The 24078-nt window shown below is 40.9% G+C and overlaps 1 protein-coding gene across 1 annotated transcript in view; it reads right to left on the bottom strand.

Annotated features, from left to right (window-relative positions):
- Positions 1-24078, bottom strand: part of cp (ceruloplasmin) — a 66597-nt gene that overhangs the window by 32938 nt on the left and 9581 nt on the right. Inside the window, exons 9-16 of the mRNA XM_034179489.1 lie at positions 22164-22304; positions 22040-22084; positions 21664-21878; positions 16772-16922; positions 16302-16514; positions 13821-14025; positions 12694-12833; positions 12476-12604 (exon numbers count right to left, since the gene is read on the bottom strand). Of these exons, the coding sequence (XP_034035380.1) occupies positions 12476-12604; positions 12694-12833; positions 13821-14025; positions 16302-16514; positions 16772-16922; positions 21664-21878; positions 22040-22084; positions 22164-22304 (1239 nt within the window). The remainder of the gene's footprint in view (positions 1-12475; positions 12605-12693; positions 12834-13820; positions 14026-16301; positions 16515-16771; positions 16923-21663; positions 21879-22039; positions 22085-22163; positions 22305-24078) is intronic.

Below are 24078 nucleotides of genomic sequence, written 5' to 3'. Positions count from 1 at the left end.
GAAAAGCTGAAGTGTTAACAGAAAAGAGGAACTTGAGAAATAAGTTACTGGTAGGGGCTGCAGGGATTTCCAGTAAAGCAGAAGGAGAAGGGATTAGGTTTTGAGTCAACAGCGTCCCCATGGTAACCAAGATCATCTGAGGATGACAAGAGTCAAGAACATATATAACCTGTTGAAACACCAGAAAACGGGGTTATTCTTCCAGGGAGAGGTGCTGTTGGCACTACTCCCCTGCTACGAGGAGATCACAAGACTTGACCATCTTGTGAGCAGCAATTGGAATCGTGGAGTGAGAGGATTGGAGCCATAAAAGATCATCTGAGAGAGATTTCAACTCCCACTCAGGCCGTCCAGTCACGGAGTAGCAGAACAATGGAGAATAACCACTGGCCTTAAGTCTGAGTGGGGAATGTTCAACGATTTCTCTCTCAAGGAATATCACAGCATACCAGAATGGATTTGATCAACTTTTGGTTGATTGAAGACGGAATAAATTCTTATGTGGATTAACTTCCTGAAGGATTACAATATCACACAAGGATTGTGGTCAGCTAATGACTAATAGCTGAGAGGAAATCAAGTTCATCGAGCTGGGGACCCTAACCTCAAAAACCTCCTTCCCTCACTCCTAGAAAAAATTGTTAAGAAGTCAATCCAGTCCCAGTCAAAGTAAGATCAGTCAGAATTATTGAATTAAAAACAAAAATCTCTGCCAATCATTATTCTAATTATACTTGAATTACTGTTGTGAAATTATCACCATATAATCTATGTTGATTATGTTATTGGCACTTGCAAAACCTGCAATAAATTTCCAAGCATGCAGTTAAAGTGTTAAGGCTCGGACATTGGATTATTGATGCTTCTTAAGGTGTAAAAGTTAAAGTTTATTGGGTGTACAACATCAAAAGGCTCTAAAAGGTTAGTCTGGTTTTTTAATGAAAATAACACATCCTGGGGACTCACTGTACGAGTCACTAAATTTAAAATCTAGCAACATTCCAAGAGCCCTGATCCATAAGAGGAGAGCTGCCGTTAACGGGCGTGGCCGGTTCGTATCCTGGTTCCTGAGAAGGCTATTCGACCGGGGTGCGAGATCAGCTTCAGCGGGGTGGACGTCCGAATGGAGGCAGTGAGCAGCTAGACAAATCTCCTCGCCACCAGCTTGAACAGCCTTTGTGCAGCCCTGTCGGGTAATACCCATGGAGACACGAAGGTCGGACCCCAGAGACGGAGAGCTGGTTTTTACACAAACACACTCATCAGAGGGTGAGCGTGTGCCGTGTATCTAAAAAGCGGGATCTGACAGAGTATGAGAGTGAATGGTTGTTTTGTCTAGGGCTATTGTACGATGGAATTAGCTCTGTCCCCCAATACCCTCAATAGGAACCTCAAGCAGAAAAAAAATTAAAAGGTAGCCACTTATAGCGCTGGAAGAAGCAAATAAAATGTAGTGTAAATCATTTTTATGGCTTATAAGAGTAGGTAGCTCAGTGTTCAGCATGTAAACCTAGGCTCAATTCCCACTTGCATAACCTGTCTGTTTCCTTGGACAAGACACTTGATCAATAATGCCCCGGTCCACCCAGCTGTAAATGGGTACTGGCCTTAGTTGGATCAGTAAACTGCATTGGACTAGCATCCCACTGAAGGGAGTCATGGTCTCATCCATTTCACAATGCAGAGATCAGTGCCTCTAGGCCTATATATGACTTATGGGCCAAGCAGGTTTTCTGTACCACTTAAGGGGACTAAAAAACACTCATAGTCCAGCCTTAGCATACCATGGCTTACACAAATGTATGATGGCCAGCTCAAGGTGACAGCTATAGCCAGGTGGGGTCAATGAAGGATTACACTTGGGTCAATATTTAAAATTGTTCCAATCATACTGAAAAATATACCACATTATTTGTCTGATCATAAAGATTTGAAAAAGGTATAGCTTGGCCAATCTATGACAGAATGTTATGGAGTTAAAACAGGAAAAAAATGGTGACAAAGGCCAATTTTAGTTTGTACAGGGTCAAAAGTTAAAGTTGCTCTAATTTTGGTAAAAAGTGATTCAAATAATTGGCTGAGTTAATAGGGTTTTATAAAGGAATAGTTAGCAACATCTGCGATGCTTAGTTATCAAGTGACAGGGTAGCACATGTCATCACAAAACCCAAAGGAAGTTGACTTTGTATGAAATTTAAGTTGGAGCCCAAGCATTCAACACAACAGCCTGATCAAAAGTACAAGATACAAAATGCTGTATTGCACAAGAACAGGCAACCTTTAGCAAAATGTTAAATTTGCTTATAACTGCACAGACAAGCCTAGAGAGGTGGAGATATGCTCTGGAGAGAAGTGGAATGAAAGCTAGTCAGTGTAAGACTAAATCTACAGTAGTGTTCAGAATAATAGTAGTGCTATGTGACTAAAAAGATTAATCCAGGTTTTGAGTATATTTCTTATTGTTACATGGGAAACAAGGTACCAGTAGATTCAGTAGATTCTCACAAATCCAACCAGACCAAGCATTCATGATATGCACACTCTTAAGGCTATGAAATTGGGCTATTAGTTAAAAAAAAAGTAGAAAAGGGGGTGTTCACAATAATAGTAGTGTGGCATTCAGTCAGTGAGTTAATCAATTTTGTGGAACAAACAGGTGTGAATCAGGTGTCCCCTATTTAAGGATGAAGCCAGCACCTGTTGAACATGCTTTTCTCTTTGAAAGCCTGAGGAAAATGGGACGTTCAAGACATTGTTCAGAAGAACAGCGTAGTTTGATTAAAAAGTTGATTGGAGAGGGGAACACTTATACGCAGGTGCAAAACATTATAGGCGGTTCATCTACAATGATCTCCAATGCTTTAAAATGGACAAAAAAACCAGAGACGCGTGGAAGAAAATGGAAAACAACTATCAAAATGGATAGAAGAATAACCAGAATGACAAAGGCTCACCCATTGATCAGCTCCAGGATGATCAAAGACAGTCTGGAGATACCTGTAAGTGCTGTGACAGTTAGAAGATGCCTGTGTGAAGCTAATTTATTTGCAAGAATCCCCCGCAAAGTCCCTCTGTTAAATAAAAGATGTGCAGAAGAGGTTACAATTTGCGAAACAACACATCAACTGGCCTAAAGAGAAATGGAGGAATATTTTGTGGACTGATGAGAGTAAAATTGTTCTTTTTGGGTCCAAGGGCCGCAGACAGTTTGTGAGACGACCCCCAAACTCTGAATTCAAGCCACAGTTCACAATGAAGACAGTGAAGCATGGTGGTGCAAGCATCATGATATGGGCATGTTTCTCCTACTATGGTGTTGGGCCTATATATCACATACCAGGTTGGCTCTCACTGCGGTATTGTATCACTTCCTGTTCCGGAGCACAGTGGTGTTTTTCTGTATCTGTTAGCTGTTTAATCTGCGCAGTTAGATTGATCTAGTTACCTAGATAACGATTTATTTCACAGTGTAATCTTCACGTGCTTTAACTAAAGCACTCCCTCTGCTGAACCACCTCTAAATTATTTACACATTATTCACTTTGTGTGTTTTTAGGAATCCGCTAGCTTAGCGCAGCTACTAGCTCTTAGCCAGTTTAGCATGGCGGCTTCTCCTGTCTCTCCCGCACTTTTCTGCTCTGGGTGTGAAATGTTTAGTTATTCCTCGGCCTCCTTTAGCAGTAATGGTACTTGTAATAAGTGTAGCTTATTCGTAGCTTTGGAGGCCAGGCTGGGCGAATTGGAGACTTGGCTCCGCACCGTGGAAAATTCTACAGCTAGCCAGGCCCCTGTAGTCGGTGCGGACCAAGGTAGCTTAGCCACCGTTAGTATCCCTCTGGCAGATCCCAAGCAGCCGGGAAAGCAGGTCGACTGGGTGACTGTGAGGAGGAAGCATAGCCCTAAACAGAAGCCCCGTGTACACCGCCAACCCGTTCACATCTCTAACCGTTTTTCCCCACTCGACGACACACCCGCCGTGGATCAAACTCTGGTTATTGGCGACTCTGTTTTGAGAAATGTGAAGTTAGCGACACCAGCAACCATAGTCAATTGTCTTCCGGGGGCCAGAGCAGGCGACATTGAAGGAAATTTGAAACTGCTGGCTAAGGCTAAGCGTAAATTTGGTAAGATTGTAATTCACGGCGGCAGTAATGACACCCGGTTACGCCAATCGGAGGTCACTAAAATTAACATTGAATCGGTGTGTAACTTTGCACAAACAATGTCGGACTCTGTAGTTTTCTCTGGGCCCCTCCCCAATCGGACTGGGAGTGACATGTTTAGCCGCATGTTCTCCTTGAATTGCTGGCTGTCTGAGTGGTGTCCAAAAAATGAGGTGGGCTTCATAGATAATTGGCAAAGCTTCTGGGGAAAACTTGGTCTTGTTAGGAGAGACGGCATCCATCCCACTTTGGATGGAGCAGCTCTCATTTCTAGAAATCTGGCCAATTTTCTTAAATCCTCCAAACCATGACTATCCAGGGTTGGGACCAGGAAGCAGAGTTGTAGTCTTACACACCTCTCTGCAGCTTCTCTCCCCCTGCCATCCCCTCATTACCCCATCCCCGTAGAGACGGTGCCTGCTCCCAGACCACCAATAACCAGTAAAAATCTATTTAAGCATAAAAATTCAAAAAGAAAAAATAATATAGCACCTTCAACTGCACCACAGACTAAAACAGTTAAATGTGGTCTATTAAACATTAGGTCTCTCTCTTCTAAGTCCCTGTTAGTATAATAATTGATCAACATATTGATTTATTCTGCCTTACAGAAACCTGGTTACAGCAGGATGAATATGTTAGTTTAAATGAGTCAACACCCCCGAGTCACACTAACTGCCAGAATGCTCGTAGCACGGGCCGAGGCGGAGGATTAGCAGCAATCTTCCATTCCAGCTTATTAATTAATCAAAAACCCAGACAGAGCTTTAATTCATTTGAAAGCTTGACTCGTAGTCTTGTCCATCCAAATTGGAAGTCCCAAAAACCAGTTTTATTTGTTATTATCTATCGTCCACCTGGTCGTTACTGTGAGTTTCTCTGTGAATTTTCAGACCTTTTGTCTGACTTAGTGCTTAGCTCAGATAAGATAATTATAGTGGCCAATTTTAACATCCACACAGATGCTGAGAATGACAGCCTCAACACTGCATTTAATCTATTATTAGACTCAACTGGCTTTGCTCAAAATGTAAATGAGTCCACCCACCACTTTAATCATATCTTAGATCTTGTTCTGACTTATGGTATGGAAATTGAAGACTTAACAGTATTCCCTGAAAACTCCCTTCTGTCTGATCATTTCTTAATAACATTTACATTTACTCTGATGGACTACCCAGCAGTGGGGAATACGTTTCATTACACTAGAAGTCTTTCAGAAAGCGCTGTAACTATGTTTAAGGATATGATTCCTTCTTTATGTTCTCTAATGCCATATACCAAAACAGTGCAGAGTAGCTACCTAAACTCTGTAAGTGAGATAGAGTATCTCGTCAATAGTTTTACATCCTCATTGAAGACAACTTTGGATGCTGTAGCTCCTCTGAAAAAGAAAGCTTTAAATCAGAAGTGCCTGACTCCGTGGTATAACTCACAAACTCGCAGCTTAAAGCAGATAACCCGTAAGTTGGAGAGGAAATGGCGTCTCACTAATTTAGAAGATCTTCACTTAGCCTGGAAAACGAGTCTGTTGCTCTATAAAAAAGCCCTCCGTAAAGCTAGGACATCTTACTACTCATCACTAATTGAAGAAAATAAGAACAACCCCAGGTTTCTTTTCAGCACTGTAGCCAGGCTGACAAAGAGTCAGAGCTCTATTGAGCCGAGTATTCCTTTAACTAGTAATGACTTCATGACTTTCTTTGCTAATAAAATTGTAACTATTAGAGAAAAAATTACTCATAACCATCCCAAAGACGTATCGTTATCTTTGGCTGCTTTCAATCAATCAATCAACTCAATCAACTTTTTTCTTATATAGCGCCAAATCACAACAAACAGTTGCCCCAAGGCGCTCCACATTGGAGGGCCTTGGGGGCAAGGCCATACAATAATTATGAAAAAAAAAAAAAAAAAAAAAAAAACCCAACGGTCAAAAAGACCCCCTATGAGCAAGCACTTGGCCACAGTGGGAAGGAAAAACTCCCTTTTAACAGGAAGAAACCTCCAGCAGAACCAGGCTCAGGGAGGGGCAGTCTTCTGCTGAGACTGGTTGGGGCTGAGGGAAAGAACCAGGAAAAAGAGATCGATCACTAATGATTAAATGCAGAGTGATGCATACGGAGCAAAAAGAGAAAGAAACAGTGCATCATGGGAACCCCCCCACAGTCTACGTCTAAAGCAACATAACCAAGGGATGGTCCAGGGTCACCCGATCCAGCCCTAACTATAAGCCTTAGCGAAAAGGAAAGTTTTAAGCCTAATCTTAAAAGTAGAGAGGGTATCTGTCTCCCTGATCTGAATTGGGAGCTGGTTCCACAGGAGAGGAGCCTGAAAGCTGAAGGCTCTGCCTCCCATTCTACTCTTACAAACCCTAGGAACTACAAGTAAGCCCACAGTCTGAGAGCGAAGCGCTCTAATGGGGTAATATGGTACTACGAGGTCCCTAAGATAAGATGGGACCTGATTATTCAAAACCTTATAAGTAAGAAGAAGAATTTTAAATTCTATTCTAGCATTAACAGGAAGCCAATGAAGGGAGGCCAACACGGGTGAGATATGCTCTCTCCTGCTAGTCCCCGTCAGTACTCTAGCTGCAGCATTCTGAACCAACTGAAGGCTTTTTAGGGAACTTTTAGGACAACCTGATAATAATGAATTACAATAGTCCAGCCTAGAGGAAATAAATGCATGAATTAGTTTTTTCAGCATCACTCTGAGACAAGACCTTTCTGATTTTAGAGATATTGCGTAAATGCAAAAAGGCAGTCCTACATATTTGTTTAATATGCGCTTTGAATGACATATCCTGATCAAAAATAACTCCAAGATTTCTCACAGTATTACTAGAGATCAGGGAAATGCCATCCAGAGTAACGATCTGGTTAGACACCATGCTTCTAAGATTTGTGGGGCCAAGTACAATAACTTCAGTTTTATCTGAGTTTAAAAGCATTGATGACTTTCAGTGATGCCGGTATTTGGTTAGACTCTTTCTATCAGATTGTTCTGTCTGAGTTATTTTCATTAGTTACTTCATCCAAACCATCAACATGTGTATTAGACCCCATTCCTACCAGGCTGCTCAAGGAAGCCCTACCATTATTTAATGCTTCGATCTTAAATATGATCAATCTATCTTTATTAGTTGGCTATGTACCACAGGCTTTTAAGGTTGCAGTAATTAACCATTACTTAAAAAGCCATCACTTGACCCAGCTATCTTAGCTAATTATAGACCAATCTCCAACCTTCCTTTTCTCTCAAAAGTTCTTGAAAGGGTAGTTGTAAAACAGATAACTGATCATCTGCAGAGGAATGGTCTATTTGAAGAGTTTCAGTCAGGATTTAGAATTCATCATAGTACAGAAACAGCATTAGTGAAGGTTACAAATGATCTTCTTATGGCCTCAGACAGTGGACTCATCTCTGTGCTTGTTCTGTTAGACCTCAGTGCTGCTTTTGATACTGTTGACCATAAAATTTTATTACAGAGATTAGAGCATGCCATAGGTATTAAAGGCACTGCGCTGCGGTGGTTTGAATCATATTTATCTAATAGATTACAATTTGTTCATGTAAATGGGGAATCGTCTTCACAGACTAAGGTTAATTATGGAGTTCCACAAGGTTCTGTGCTAGGACCAATTTTATTCGTTACTGTGAGTTTCTCTGTGAATTTTCAGACCTTTTGTCTGACTTAGTGCTTAGCTCAGATAAGATAATTATAGTGGGCGACTTTAACATCCACACAGATGCTGAGAATGACAGCCTCAACACTGCATTTAATCTATTATTAGACTCTATCGGCTTTGCTCAAAAAGTAAATGAGTCCACCCACCACTTTAATCATATTTTAGATCTTGTTCTGACTTATGGTATGGAAATAGAAGACTTAACAGTATTCCCTGAAAACTCCCTTTTGTCTGATCATTTTTTAATAACATTTACATTTACCCTGATGGACTACCCTGCAGTGGGGAATAAGTTTCATTACACTAGAAGTCTTTCAGAAAGCGCTGTAACTAGGTTTAAGGATATGATTCCTTCTTTATGTTCTCTAATGTCATATACCAACACAGAGCAGAGTAGCTACCTAAACTCTGTAAGGGAGTTAGAGTATCTTGTCAATAGTTTTACATCCTCATTGAAGACAACTTTGGATGCTGTAGCTCCTCTGAAAAAGAGAGCTTTAAATCAGAAGTGTCTGACTCCGTGGTATAACTCACAAACTCGTAGCTTAAAGCAGATAACCCGTAAGTTGGAGAGGAAATGGCGTCTCACTAATTTAGAAGATCTTCACTTAGCCTGGAAAAAGAGTTTGTTGCTCTATAAGAAAGCCCTTCGTGAAGCTAGGACATCTTTCTACTCATCACTAATTGAAGAAAATAAGAACAACCCCAGGTTTCTTTTCAGCACTGTAGCCAGGCTGACAAAGAGTCAGAGCTCTATTGAGCTGAGTATTCCATTAACTTTAACTAGTAATGACTTCATGACTTTCTTTGCTAACAAAATTTTGACTATTAGAGAAAAAATTACTCATAACCATCCCAAAGATGTATCGTTATCTTTGGCTGCTTTCAGTGATGCCGGTATTTGGTTAGACTCTTTCTCTCCGATTGTTCTGTCTGAGTTATTTTCATTAGTTACTTCATCCAAACCATCAACATGCTTATTAGACCCCATTCCTGCCAGGCTGCTCAAGGAAGTCCTACCATTATTTAATGCTTCAATCTTAAATATGATCAATCTATCTTTGTTAGTTGGTTATGTACCACAGGCCTTTAAGGTGGCAGTAATTAAACCATTACTTAAAAAGCCATCACTTGACCCAGCTATCTTAGCTAATTATAGGCCAATCTCCAACCTTCCTTTTCTCTCAAAGATTCTTGAGAGGGTAGTTGTAAAACAGCTAACTGATCACCTGCAGAGGAATGGTCTATTTGAAGAGTTTCAGTCAGGTTTTAGAATTCATCATAGTACAGAAACAGCATTAGTGAAGGTTACAAATGATCTTCTTATGGCTTCGGACAGTGGACTTATCTCTGTGCTTGTTCTGTTGGACCTCAGTGCTGCTTTTGATACTGTTGACCATAAAATTTTATTACAGAGATTAGAGCATGTCATAGGTATTAAAGGCATTGCGCTGCGGTGGTTTAAATCATATTTGTCTAATAGATTACAGTTTGTTCATGTAAATGGGGAATCTTCTTCACAGACTAAAGTTAATTATGGAGTTCCACAAGGTTCTGTGCTAGGACCAATTTTATTCACTTTATACATGCTTCCCTTGGGCAGTATTATTAGACGGTATTGCTTAAATTTTCATTGTTACGCAGATGATACCCAGCTTTATCTATCCATGAAGCCAGAGGATACGCACCAATTAGCTAAACTGCAGGATTGTCTTACAGACATAAAGACATGGATGACCTCTAATTTCCTGCTTTTAAACTCAGATAAAACTGAAGTTATTGTACTTGGCCCCACAAATCTTAGAAGCATGGTGTCTAACCAGATCGTTACTCTGGATGGCATTTCCCTGATCTCTGGTAATACTGTGAGAAATCTTGGAGTTATTTTTGATCAGGATATGTCATTCAAAGCGCATATTAAACAAATATGTAGGACTGCCTTTTTGCATTTACGCAATATCTCTAAAATCAGAAAGGTCTTGTCTCAGAGTGATGCTGAAAAACTAATTCATGCATTTGTTTCCTCTAGGCTGGACTATTGTAATTCATTATTATCAGGTTGTCCTAAAAGTTCCCTAAAAAGCCTTCAGTTGGTTCAGAATGCTGCAGCTAGAGTACTGACGGGGACTAGCAGGAGAGAGCATATCTCACCCGTGTTGGCCTCCCTTCATTGGCTTCCTGTTAATGCTAGAATAGAATTTAAAATTCTTCTTCTTACTTATAAGGTTTTGAATAATCAGGTCCCATCTTATCTTAGGGACCTCATAGTACCATATTACCCCATTAGAGCGCTTCGCTCTCAGACTGCGGGCTTACTTGTAGTTCCTAGGGTTTGTAAGAGTAGAATGGGAGGCAGAGCCTTCAGCTTTCAGGCTCCTCTCCTGTGGAACCAGCTCCCAATTCAGATCAGGGAGACAGATACCCTCTCTACTTTTAAGATTAGGCTTAAAACTTTCCTTTTCGCTAAGGCTTATAGTTAGGGCTGGATCGGGTGACCCTGGACCATCCCTTGGTTATGTTGCTTTAGACGTAGACTGTGTTTCATAATTATTGTATGGCCTTGCCTTGCAATGTGGAGCGCCTTGGGGCAACTGTTTGTTGTGATTTGGCGCTATACAAGAAAAAAGTTGATTGATTGATTCACTTTATACATGCTTCCCTTAGGCAGTATTATTAGACGGCATTGCTTAAATTTTCATTGTTACGCAGATGATACCCAGCTTTATCTATCCATGAAGCCAGAGGACACACACCAATTAGCTAAACTGCAGGATTGTCTTACAGACATAAAGACATGGATGACCTCTAATGTCCTGCTTTTAAACTCAGATAAAACTGAAGTTATTGTACTTGGCCCCACAAATCTTAGAAACATGGTGTCTAACCAGATCCTTACTCTGGATGGCATTACCCTGACCTCTAGTAATACTGTGAGAAATCTTGGAGTCACTTTTGATCAGGATATGTCATTCAATGTGCATATTAAACAAATATGTAGGACTGCTTTTTTGCATTTACGCAATATCTCTAAAATTAGAAAGGTCTTGTCTCAGAGTGATGCTGAAAAACTAATTCATGCATTTATTTCCTCTAGGCTGGACTATTGTAATTCATTATTATCAGGTTGTCCTAAAAGTTCCCTGAAAAGCCTTCAGTTAATTCAAAATGCTGCAGCTAGAGTGCTGACGGGGACTAGAAGGAGAGAGCATATCTCACCCATATTGGCCTCTCTTCATTGGCTTCCTGTTAATTCTAGAATAGAATTTAAAATTCTTCTTCTTACTTATAAGGTTTTGAATAATCAGGTCCCATCTTATCTTAGGGACCTCATAGTACCATATCACCCCAATAGAGCACTTCGCTCTCAGACTGCAGGCTTACTTGTAGTTCCTAGGGTTTGTAAGAGTAGAATGGGAGGCAGAGCCTTCAGCTTTCAGGCTCCTCTCCTGTGGAACCAGCTCCCAATTCAGATCAGGGAGACAGACACCCTCTTTTCTTTTAAGATTAGGCTTAAAACTTTCCTTTTTGCTAAAGCTTATTGTTAGGGCTGGATCAGGTGACCATGAACCATCCCTTAGTTATGCTGCTATAGACTTAGACTGCTGGGGGGTTCCCATGATGCACTGAGTGTTTCTTTCTCTTTTTGCTCTGTTGCTCTGCTCCCCTCCACAGCATGTCTTTTTCCTGGTTCTCTCCCTCAGCCCCAACCAGTCCCAGCAGAAGATTGCCCCTCCCTGAGCCTGGTTCTGCTGGAGGTTTCTTCCTGTTAAAAAGGAGTTTTTCCTTCCCACTATCGCCAAGTGCTTGCTCACAGGGGGTCGTTTTGACCGTTGGGGTTTTTACGTAATTACTGTATGGCCTTGCCTTACAATATAAAGCGCCTTGTGGCAACTGTTTGTTGTGATTTGGCGCTATATAAATAAAACTGATTGAAACTGATTGATGGATCAGTTTGGATATGTCAAAATACTTGAAGAGGTCATGTTGCCTTATGCTGAAGAGGACATGCCCTTGAAATGGGTGTTTCAACAAAACAATGACCCCAAGCACACTAGTAAACAAGCAAAATCTTAGTTCCAAACCAACAAAATTAATGCCTCGCAGATGTGAAGAAATCATGAATAACTGTGGTTATACAACTAAATACTAGTTTAGTGATTCACAGGATTGCTAAAAAGTTTCCCATGTAACAATAAGAAATATACTCAAAACCTGGATTAATCTTTTTAGTCACATAGCACTACTATTATTCTGAACACTACTGTATGTGTATAAATCAGGAGGAGTACAGTGGAATAGTAAGGCTGCAAGGGTTTGATGTGGTGAAGGTAGATAAAATAATAGAGAGTGTGGTAGAGAAGTGAAGAAGAGAGTGTAGACAGGATGGAGCAGGTGGAGAGGAGTGGCAGGAGTGTAATGCCAGGCTTGGTGCTCGCAAGTCAACAAACGACAAAAAGGTGAAATATCAAAATCTCAACCCAATCCTTTGCTCACCCTTTTTACTTAAACATGAAATCATTCACACGCCAAAGTATTAATTGGGGGGAAACCTTTTGCTGTTCTCTCCTTCATGCAAAACCAACAAGAAGGAAAAATAAGGTGGACTGCTGTCTGTACCTGGTGGGGTGTGGTACACATCAGTACTTGCAGTCTTGACTCCATAGGCGTGGATGGAATATGGTCTGGATGCCATGTTCTTAAAAACAATTTCCACCGTGCCATCCACTTTAGCATGTATTATGGGACCTGAGAGGAGAATCACCACCAAACAGCAATATCATTATTATAACTGCAGCTGTGCTTTCATTATTTTGTTTCTGGCTCTGACCGCTTACCCATAATGCCGAGGTGTTCCTTATCAGCTGTTCTTTCCACCTGCTCGGTGAACTTGTCATTTGTGAACTGACGGTAGACGACCTTCTTGTAACTAGAGCCGATGAGGCCTCCTTCCTTACTGAGAAAGTTTTGAGCAGTACTGAAGAACAACAAATACTCTGTGAGCCCACAGTCAATTCGGACCTAATCAATACCGCCTGAGGTGACTAAACAATACTTAGGATCCAATCTCAGTATAACAAATAGTATTGCCTACACAAAAACATGTAAACATCCAAGAGTGGTAGCTATAGCCAGGTAGAGGTCTATGAAATTCTACACAATGGTCAAAAAAGTTATGTTAATTAATTAATTTATTAATTTATTTCATTTATATAGCACCAAATCACACCAAAGCTGCCTCAAGGCGCTTCACAAAAGTAAGGTCTAACCTTACCAACCCCTAGAGCAAGAACACAGGCGACAGTGGTAAGAAAAAACTCCATCTGATGATTTGGGGAAGAAACCTCAAGCAGACCAGACTCAAAGGGGTGGCCCTCTGCTTCTGCAATGTTACCGACACACTTGACAGTACAAATATACAGGAAATTTAATGTTGAAAAATATAGCACATTATTTTTCTGATGATAAGGATTACAAAAGGGTATAGTTTGTACGATCTATGGCCAAACGTTATTGAATTATAGGGCAAAAACAGCAAAAATGCTGATGAAGCTAAGGCAGTGCCTCTACATCTGGAGTTGGTTCCAGGGTGCTGGACTCTGGTGGCCAACTGCTCCTAGTGGCTGGATTGTGTCTAACTGTAAATAGAATTTCATTATATGTACAATGACAATAAAGGCTCTTCTTCTTCTTCTGTCTTCTTCTCATTTGTGGTAACAGGTGATGCAAACTGGTCGTCCCAGTAGGACTCATATATGGAACAGTTTTGACAGTTTTGAATTCTTTGAGTTCTACATAATGGGCAAACAAGCTCAACATCCATTGCATTAGGATGATAAAGTGCCTTGGGGCAACTGTTTGTTGTGATTTGGCGCTATATAAATAAAATTGATTTGATTTGATTTGATTAGGCCATCCTGTGAGTCTAACGTCAGTATTAACACAGAGCAGGTGCAAATACTACCTATCTTGACCATGTTTCACGTCGTTCACCCAGGTGCGGTTGGGAGCATAGTCCCACTCTATTTCCATGGCAGCGATGTAGTAGGTCTTTGAATGAAACGTGGTCACCCCTTGGCGGTGGAAGATGCTGCACTTATCCACGGTGTAGTTTGCACGCATCCCACCGCGATAATCATTCACAGTGGCAGACACCACTTCAAATTGACCTGAAACAACATGCAAAAAGACATTACGCCCGGTGAGCCACAGTGCAAAATTATCAGAGCTAAAGCTGAGACAGAGCATGAATTTTTGTATGAAAAATTGTGAATTTCAGTCCTGTGTAACAGATGCTAGGGTTTGTTTTTGGCCCTGTATGTCCATCTGTCTGTGTGTTTGAACAAAATAAGTTTTTATCTGATTTGGACCAATCATGGTGGAATAATTAGAGTTAGAAGTGGATTTGATTTGGAGAAAAATTAGTTAAAAACCAAGTTCAAAATTTTAGCCCAGTGGTTACATACAGTATTGGAGATATGTAGAATGGCTATTTTGAGGGGTTGTTACAGGTACACAAATCAAGTCTTGGTTTATACACTGGTGTCACATGTCGCCACATCCTCTATACCATGGAACCACCTTGGGCCCTGGATGACAACCACCCTGGCAGACGACTGGAACAGCTCCACCACTCGAAAGTAACCATCTATCTACTGTTGCCAGGTGAACTGTGGGCATCCCCTTCCCCATCTCCAGCTGCTGATGTCCTCAATACTCAGGCCACTACATGCTGGAGATGGGCAAGGGGATGCCCACAATTCACCTGGTGGCAGCATCTGTTCCAGCTGCTTTTAAACATGCTGTGGTTCGACCCCTTCTTAAAAAACCTCACCTGGACTCATCAGTTTTATCCAATTTTAGACCTGTGTCTCATCTGCCATTTCTATCTAAGGTTTTAGAAAAGGTTGTCTTTTTACAGTTACAATCATTTTTAGAAGACAACCTCATCCTTGAAAAATTCCAATCTGGGTTTAGATTGTGACACAGCACTAAGTCAGCACTTTTAAAAGTTCATAATGACATCACTTTGTCGGTGGATGCAGGGAATCCTGCTGTGCTGGTTCTGTTGGACCTCACAGCAGCCTTTGATACTATGGATCACACAGTACTTGTTTCCCGGTTGGAACATTTTATTGGCATTCATGGTACTGCACTTAAGTGGTTTAGATCATATTTGGCTGAAAGGAGCTTTTCTGTCATGATTGGGGACCTTTCCTCATCAACTGCTCCTCTGTACTGTGGAGTGCCGCAGGGTTCTGTCCTTAGAACCCTGCTGGGGTGATCATGCTTTCGCGGTAGCTGGCCCGAGACTGTGGAATGAGCTGCCTCTTGAGTTACATACTATTCCTGACCTAGCACTTTTTAAATCTAAGTTAAAGACTTATTTATTTAAACTGGCTTTTAACACTTAGTGGGGAGGTGACATGTTCTGTTATTTTTATGTTCTTTTTTATGTGTTGTTTTAAAATTTTATTTTATATGTGGTTTATTTTTGTAAATTTGTGTTTTTAATGTTAAACACTTTGGACACTAGTCGGTGCTGTAAAGCGCTTTATAAATAAATGTTGATTGATTGATTGATTGATTGATTGATCTATACTCCGCATAGTCAAAATGTCATCATTGATGCTCTCTCACAATAAGTCTGAATTGAGTCTCCCTTAGTGACCACTTGTTTAACACAGTCACTTCAGCGATATCCAAGGATCCTCCGAAGAGACCTAGCACCAAAGACAACCAGTCTTTGCCTTCAGTCACTGGTTAGCATCCAGGTCTCAACCAAACAATAAGATGGGAAGCACCAGAAAGACTTGTATCTCTAGTCTCCTGCAATGATATCACCATTGCCAAATGCCTCTAGTGACTTGGTAACTTTATAAAGTCTTCCGACGTGTTTCATAGTCTCAGAGACTGAGGATCCACAGCCATGAATGTCATCTGTTGCGTTAAGCGAATGTCTCTACAAGTTTAACGCTTTCACTGCATTGACGTAGACTTCAGATGGCCAAGTCCAGGAAGTCATTGAAAGCCTTGAGCTTAGGTTTGATCAAACCAAGATACTCTCTCATCTTCCCAATTGCCACAACTAAAGAATCCATTGAGTCTGCAAAGGTCACAGCACCATCCACAAAGTGAAAGTCAGTAAACTTCGGTTACTATTAAACACAAATATGAATTCAGACCTCACCTTTGTATAAGTCACATGACCTTTGACCTTGGGTGACACTGAAAATTGTAACTCATCAAATGTCTAAGCGACACAGATCCATTTCTTAATGCATCACTGAGTCACAAAGAATTAATTGATGCAGGTGTTGCAGAATCAGAATCTCCATTCGGTGTTGATTTATTGTAATAAAAGTGAGCTTTGCAATCATCGTTATACATGAAGTTGTTGGAAGTTGGGAGTTTTTAAGTAGACACCAGAGACACAGATACCTACCCATGCTGTCCGGCTCCATAGTGACTGTGTGTGAGATGTGAGAGGTTAGCGTGATGGCATCTCTTCTGTTTTGGCGGTAGATGAATCGGTTGCCCTGGAAATGGAGGCTGTGGATATTCAACTCTGTACCCAAACCTGACAGGTGCCAGGTTACTTTATCTCCCTTACACATGGTGAGGCCTGGCAAGTTCCTGTACACGAAGCCGTTGATGGCTGACAGAGTAAAACACAATCGAGTCACTTGCAGAAAAAAAAGTTATCCCAATGAAGAGCAGATGTGGAATCAATACTCAGTTAAACATGAGATGTTCAGAATGTAGGAGATGGTTGTGAACACAGAAATCTAAAGCACCACTAAAGCTTTTTACAGTATAGACATTCAGACAGCAGTTGAATCATAAAAAGCAGAATTCAAGTTTACAGACAATAACAGTAAATGCTGTAAACATTTTGTGTGTTGTCCTGCACACCGTGCATCTGATTGCTCTCCATGAAACCATCATCTTCCTTATTAACGGTGGTTGGAGCCGTGGTGAAGGTCTTTATGTTGTCGTCCAAATACCAACTCAGGTTCTCGTCAAACACTGCAGCCAGAAGGTGGTACTCTTTAGCATAGTTCTTCTATATGAGGAAACAACAGATAGAAAAAGTCACTCGCAACCTTCTCATCCTGTATCTCATCAACTGCTGTTGCACGTCTGTGTATCACCTGAAAATAAGACTGACTGCATCTGTATGAATAGACTCTGCAGTTTGCCTGCTACAGTAGTCCGGGTCAAAAGACTCAAAGCTGAGTTCATTAGAATGCACTAGTTAAGTGATTACTGCAAAAAAGAATGTCTTCACAGTACGGGTTCTCTTGTAAATAGACTGCATTTATATAGCACTTCTCCATCTGAATCAGAAGTTCAAAGTGCTTTACACTGATGCCTTACAGTAGTGTTCAGAATAATAGTACTATGTGATTAAAAAGATTAATCCAGGTTTTGAGTATATTTCTTATTGTTACATGGGAAACAAGGTAACAGTAGATTCTCACAAATCCAACAAGACCAAGCATTCATGATATGCACACTCTTAAGGCTATGAAATTGGGCTATTAGTAAAAAAAAAGCAGAAATGGGGGTGTTCACAATAATAGTAGCATCTGCTGTTGACGCTACAAACTCAAAACTGTTATGTTCAAACTGCTTTTTTAGCAATCCTGTGACTCACTAAACTCGTATTTAGTTGTATGACCACAGTTTTTCATGATTTCTTCACATCTGCGAGGCATTAATTTTGTTGGTTTGGAACCAAGATTTTGCTCGTTTACTAGTGTGCTTGGGGTCATTGTTTTGTTGAAACACCCATTTCAAGGGCATGTCCTCTTCAGCATAAGGCAACATGACCTCTTCAAGTATTTTGACATATCCAAACTGATCCATGATACCTGGTATGCGATATATAGGTCCAACACCATAGTAGGAGAAACATGCCCATATCATGATGCTTGCACCACCATGCTTCACTGTCTTCACTGTGAACTGTGGCTTGAATTCAGAGTTTGGGGGTTGTCTCACAAACTGTCTGCGGCCCTTGGACCCAAAAAGAACAATTTTACTCTCATCAGTCCACAAAATATTCCTCCATTTCTCTTTAGGCCAGTTGATGTGTTCTTTGGCAAATTGTAACCTCTTCTGCACATGTCTTTTATTTAACAGAGGGACTTTGTGGGGGATTCTTGCAAATAAATTAGCTTCACACAGGCATCTTCTAACTGTCACAGCACTTACAGGTAACTCCAGACTGTCTTTGATCATCCTGGAGCTGATCAATGGGTGAGCCTTTGTCATTCTGGTTATTCTTCTATCCATTTTGATGGTTGTTTTCCGTTTTCTTCCACGCGTCTCTGTTTTTTTTTTTTTTTTTTTTGTCCATTTTAAAGCATTGGAGATCATTGTAGATGAACCGCCTATAATGTTTTGCACCTGCGTATAAGTGTTCCCCTCTCCAATCAACTTTTTAATCAAACTACGCTGTTCTTCTGAACAATGTCTTGAACGTCCCATTTTCCTCAGGCTTTCAAAGAGAAAAGCATGTTCAACAGGTGCTGGCTTCATCCTTACATAGGGGACACCTGATTCACACCTGTTTGTTCCACAAAATTGACGAACTCACTGACTGAATGCCACACTACTATTATTGTGAACACCCCCTTTTCTACTTTTTTTTTTACTAATAGCCCAATTTCATAGCTTTAAGAGTGTGCACATCATGAATGCTTGGTCTTGTTGAATTTGTGAGAATCTACTGAATCTACTGGTACCTTGTTTCCCATGTAACAATAATAAATATACAACCCCTGGCAAAAATTATGGAATCACCGGCCTCAGAGGATGTTCATTCAGTTGTTTAATTTTGTAGAAAAAAAGCAGATCACAGACATGACACAAAACTAAAGTCATTTCAAATGGCAACTTTCTGGCTTTAAGAAACACTATAAGAAATCAGGAAAAAAAAATTGTGGCAGTCAGTAACAGTAACGTTTTTAGACCAAGCAGAGGGAAAAAATATGGACTCACTCAATTCTTTGGAAAAAATTATGGAATCATGAAAAACAAAAGAACGCTCCAACACATCACTAGTATTTTGTTGCACCACCTCTGGCTTTTATAACAGCTTGCAGTCTCTGAGGCATGGACTTAATGAGTGACAAACAGTACTCTTCATCAATCTGGCTCCAAGTTTCTCTGATTGCTGTTGCCAGATCAGCTTTGCAGGTTGAAGCCTTGTCATGGACCATTTTCTTCAACTTCCACCAAAGATTTTCAATTGGATTAAGATCCAGACTATTTGCAGGCCATGACATTGACCCTATGTGTCTTTTTGCAAGGAATGTTTTCACAGTTTTTGCTCTATGGCAAGATGCATTATCATCTTGAAAAATTATTTCATCATCCCCAAACATCCTTTCAATTGATGGGATCAGAAAAGTGTCCAAAATATCAATGTAAACTTGTGCATTTATTGATGATGTAATGACAGCCATCTCCCCAGTGCCTTTACCTGACATGCAGCCCCATATCATCAATGACTGTGGAAATATACATGTTCTCTTCAGGCAGTCATCTTTATAAATCTCATTGGAACGGCACCAAACAAATGTTCCATCATCATCACCTTGCCCAATGCAGATTCGAGATTCATCACTGAATATGACTTTCATCCAGTCATCCACAGTCCACAATTGCTTTTCCTTAGCCCATTGTAACCTTGTTTTTTTCTGTTTAGGTGTTAATGATGGCTTTCGTTTAGCTTTTCTGTATGTAAATCCCATTTCTTTTAGGCGGTTTCTTACAGTTCGGTCACAGACGTTGACTCCAATTTCCTCCCATTCGTTCCTCATTTGTTTTGTTGTGCATTTTCGATTTTTGAGACATATTGCTTTAAGTTTTCTGTCTTGATGCTTTGATGTCTTCCTTGGTCTACCAGTATGTTTGCCTTTAACAACCTTCCCATGTTGTTTGTATTTGGTCCAGAGTTTAGACACAGCTGACTGTGAACAACCAACATCTTTTGCAACATTGCGTGATGATTTACCCTCTTTTAAGAGTTTGATAATCCTCTCCTTTGTTTCAATTGACATCTCTCGTGTTGGAGCCATGATTCATGTCAGTCCACTTGGTGCAACAGCTCTCCAAGGTGTGATCACTCCTTTTTAGATGCAGACTAACGAGCAGATCTGATTTGATGCAGGTGTTAGTTTTGGGGATGAAAATTTACAGGGTGATTCTATAATTTATTCCTCAGAATTGAGTGATTCCATATATTTTTCCCTCTGTTTGGTCTAAAAAAAGTAACCGTTACTGAATGCCACAATTATTTTTCCTCATTTCTTATAGTGTTTCTTAAAGCCAGAAAGTTGCCATTTGAAATGACTTTAGTTTTGTGTCATGTCTGTGATCTGCTTTTTTTCTACAAAATTAAACAACTGAATGGACATCCTCCGAGGCCGGTGATTCCATACTTTTTGCCAGGGGTTGTACTCAAAACCTGGATTAATCTTTTTAGTCACATAGCACTACTATTATTCTGAACACTACGGTACATTCACCCATTCACACAGCAACATTCAGGGTGTTGCCATGTAAGGGACTCATCTGCACACCGGGAGTATGTGGGGGATTAGAACCCAGTGTCACGCCGGCTCATGGTGGCATCACGAAAAATGAATTAATCTGTTCCTTCATGGCACATTTTGTGTGGCACATGTGCCACATTTTCGTTACAGTATCACAAATTCATTTTGTGACTGTATCACAAAATGCAGGGTGTTGTGGGGGTTCTGGTTTGGGTTAGGGAAGGGAATATGGTTAGTAATTGTAAAATTTAAAAAATCTTTGTGATGGAAGCACAAAAAAATGTGAGACTGGCCAGGGGGATTAAGGACCTTGCCCGAGGGCACTTAGTAATTTTTCAATGTGGTGGGGGTTTGAACTAAGGATCACGAGACCATCATCTCCCCCAAAAGACAAGATGGAGACATACTGATTTCTGCACAATATTTACTGGACCTCGTTAAAAAAAACAGTGCGCAGAGACAGACTGGCATCCCATCCAGACTGTTCCCCACCTCTCATCCAGTGACCGCTGGCATAGGTTCAGCTCCCCCATGACCCTTAATTGCAGTGGGTGTAGAGAATGAAGGTGTGAATAAGTTATAAACAGTATATTACACCCTGAGCTACAGAGTTCATCAATTCTTAAATTGTCAGCCACTGATATTACAGTCACAATTTGCTGATCATCATTAAGCCGTCTCTTTTCATATGTTTTTAAATATACATTGGCCACTTCAGTGCACTGAAGCAACATTTCACGTCCTGGTGTTTCAGCGCAATTACAGAACAATAACATTGATTGCAGTGTCTTCCCACCATCAGCCAATTATTCAACTTTGCTTGGTGCCATCACATTAAATCACTGACATCAGGTGTCTGATACATTTGCTAGACTCAAGAGAGCAGAATCCATGCAGAAAACTGTGTTTTAAAACAGTTCCTCAGATATGGTCAGTAATGTATTTTAGGCAATGACCTCTGATCTATGGGCTTGACAGGGTCTGTATCGCAAGAGGATCGTCCACTGAGTTTATCCACCAAATCAGATTGAAAGTGCTCTTTCCGTTTTGAACATATCACTGTGGGCAGTAGACAACAGCCTCTTAATTTGACCTTAAACTTTTACCTATGACCTTGAAATGGTGTGTTGCAAGAGGATGGTCCACTGAGAACTGAAAATATCCCATTCAGTGCAGCTCTATCTGGTCACTCTAATGCAATTCTTCATCACATATTGGATTTTAAATATTTGTCCTCACTTGTATTCCTTTCTTCAGTGTGTTGGGTCGACAGATGAGGAGGGGTCCGACGAGTCCAGAGTTGGTGTCTTTGACGGCGTCCACTCCGGAGTAGTACATATAAGTCAGACAGTCAGCCTCTCCACTGACCGGTCCCGCATCTATAGGTACCACCCATTCATAGGTGTGCATCGCCCCGCTTGCGACTTGAGCAGCTGGGGGAATGGTCACCACCTCTACACCAAGAAAATGAAGAGAAGAATCATGACAGAGATGTTTTTGAGTTTCACTCAGCAAGCCAGAAACTCTAAATCAAAGACTCCTGGACATGTGAGTCATTCATGTTAACTTTGAACAATGATATGATGTTGGGTTTTTGAGGGTTATTGCTTCTCACTGGGCTGCTTCTTTAGCTCTCGTAGTTTCTGTGCAGTGTATGACTCTGAAAGAGTAGGTGTCAGAGTGTAAGTAAACTTCCATTTGATTTAGTACAATATAAAAGAGTGCGTTTGTGTATTAACCTTCCATTTCATTGTAGTAGGGTGTCCCATCCTGTTCAATACTGTACTGAACACCATGTGGCTGTATAGAATAAGGCCGACTGGCCTTGTTCTTAAACACAACTCTGATCGTGTCGCCCTCTTCGGCACGCAGCACAGGACCTGAAGAAATAGATATATACAGTTAGAAGTACAAAGACAATGGGTTTGTTTGACATTTTGGGCAAAGACACATTTTTGCACCGCATATTTCTCAATCGGCAATGACAAGTTGTCTTGATGTTGCAAGAGTGTGCACGGTCACAAAGGAATAACCATTAATCGATCAGATTTGTATGTTAGGTTCTCCTATCCAGACGCTGAGGCCCATCGGGCCAGTGCTTATCTATAGCATGTCTATAGCATAAAGTGGATGGGACTCCAGTCCAACACAGGTTGGTACCCATTTATAGCTGCGAGAACTGGGATGATGTGGATGAAGTGTTTTGCACAAAGACATGGACAGGTATACTGCACACACACCTGGAATCAAAACCTTGGTCTATAGCTTGGTAGTCCAACTCCTGTCCCACACCTGCTCTACATCATATTACATGTATGTATACAGGACATAAACTCTGAGTATCTGTGAAAAACTGTTGACTGATTTTCTTCAAAATAACAAATTTGATAATGCAGTGTAACTCCTGTCACACTTTGTAGTGAGCTGGTGCTGTAATGGTTTGGAATAGAATAGAATAGAATAGAATAGAATAGAATAGAATAGAATAGAATAGAATAGCCTTTATTGTCATTGTACGGGAGGTACAATGAAATTGGGGGAAAAAATTGTTAAAAGGGACAACAGTATGGCAGATTGGGAAGGTATTCTCTTTAAACAGACATGAAGAGTGAGGGTATGAGTTGCAATATGCACAAACTGAAATATGTACTGTATACTAATTATATATATATATATATATATATATATATATATATATATATATATACACAAGGTCTGTTAGAAAAGTATCGTACCTTTTTATTTTTTCAAAAACTATATGGATTTGATTCATATGTTTTTACGTCAGCCAAGCTTGAACCTTCGTGCGCATGCGTGAGTTTTTCCACGTCTGTCGGTTGCGTCATTCGCCTGTGGGCAGGCTTTGAGTGAGCACTGGTCCACCCCTCTCATCGTTGTTTCATTGCGAGGAAATGGCGGAATGATTTGGGCTTTTTTTCCATCAGAATTTTTTCAGAAACTGTTAGAGACAGGCAGCTGGAAACCATTCGAACAATTTATCTGGCTTTCGGTGAAAATTTTAAGGGCTTCACAGAGAATAAGGAGTGTTACTACAGCTTTAAGAACGGCCCACAATGGCGCACGGCGTGCCGCACTCCGAGTCGCCATCAAGAGGCAGAAACCACCACATCATTTCTAAACGGATCGCTGTGTGGAGCCGGGACCGTCGTGTGCAATTTCTCTGGTTATCACAAGAGCTGGACATCAGCCATTTTCCGGCAGATTTCACTTTTAACAAGAGATTTTGTCATGGAAAGCCGCGCAGAGGCTTCACGCGTCACGACCGATTCGCTGATGAAGCGAGACAAAGGAACACCTCCGTTTCGGAGTGCCAGAGGACAAGCCCAGCTCTCCACAATTTCTCTTATACTCACTCGACTGGTAAGCACTGAAAGCCGAGATAGACATGTCCCAACCAGAGAAATTGCACACGACGGTCCTGGCTCCACACAGCGATCCGTTTAGAAATGATGTGGTGGTTTCTGCCTCTCGATGGCGGCTCGGAGCGCAGCGCGCCGTGCGCCATTGTGGGCTGTCCTTAAAGCTGTTGTAACACTCCTTATTCTCTGTGAAGCCCGTAAAATTTTCACCGAAAGCCAGATAAATTGTTCGAATGGTTTCCAGCTGCCTGTCTCTAACAGTTTCTGAAAACAT

Source organism: Thalassophryne amazonica, chromosome 10, assembly GCF_902500255.1.
Source record: "Thalassophryne amazonica chromosome 10, fThaAma1.1, whole genome shotgun sequence".
In the NCBI taxonomy this organism is placed as follows: Eukaryota; Metazoa; Chordata; class Actinopteri; order Batrachoidiformes; family Batrachoididae; genus Thalassophryne; species Thalassophryne amazonica.
This window is presented reverse-complemented; position numbering and strand designations above follow the sequence as displayed.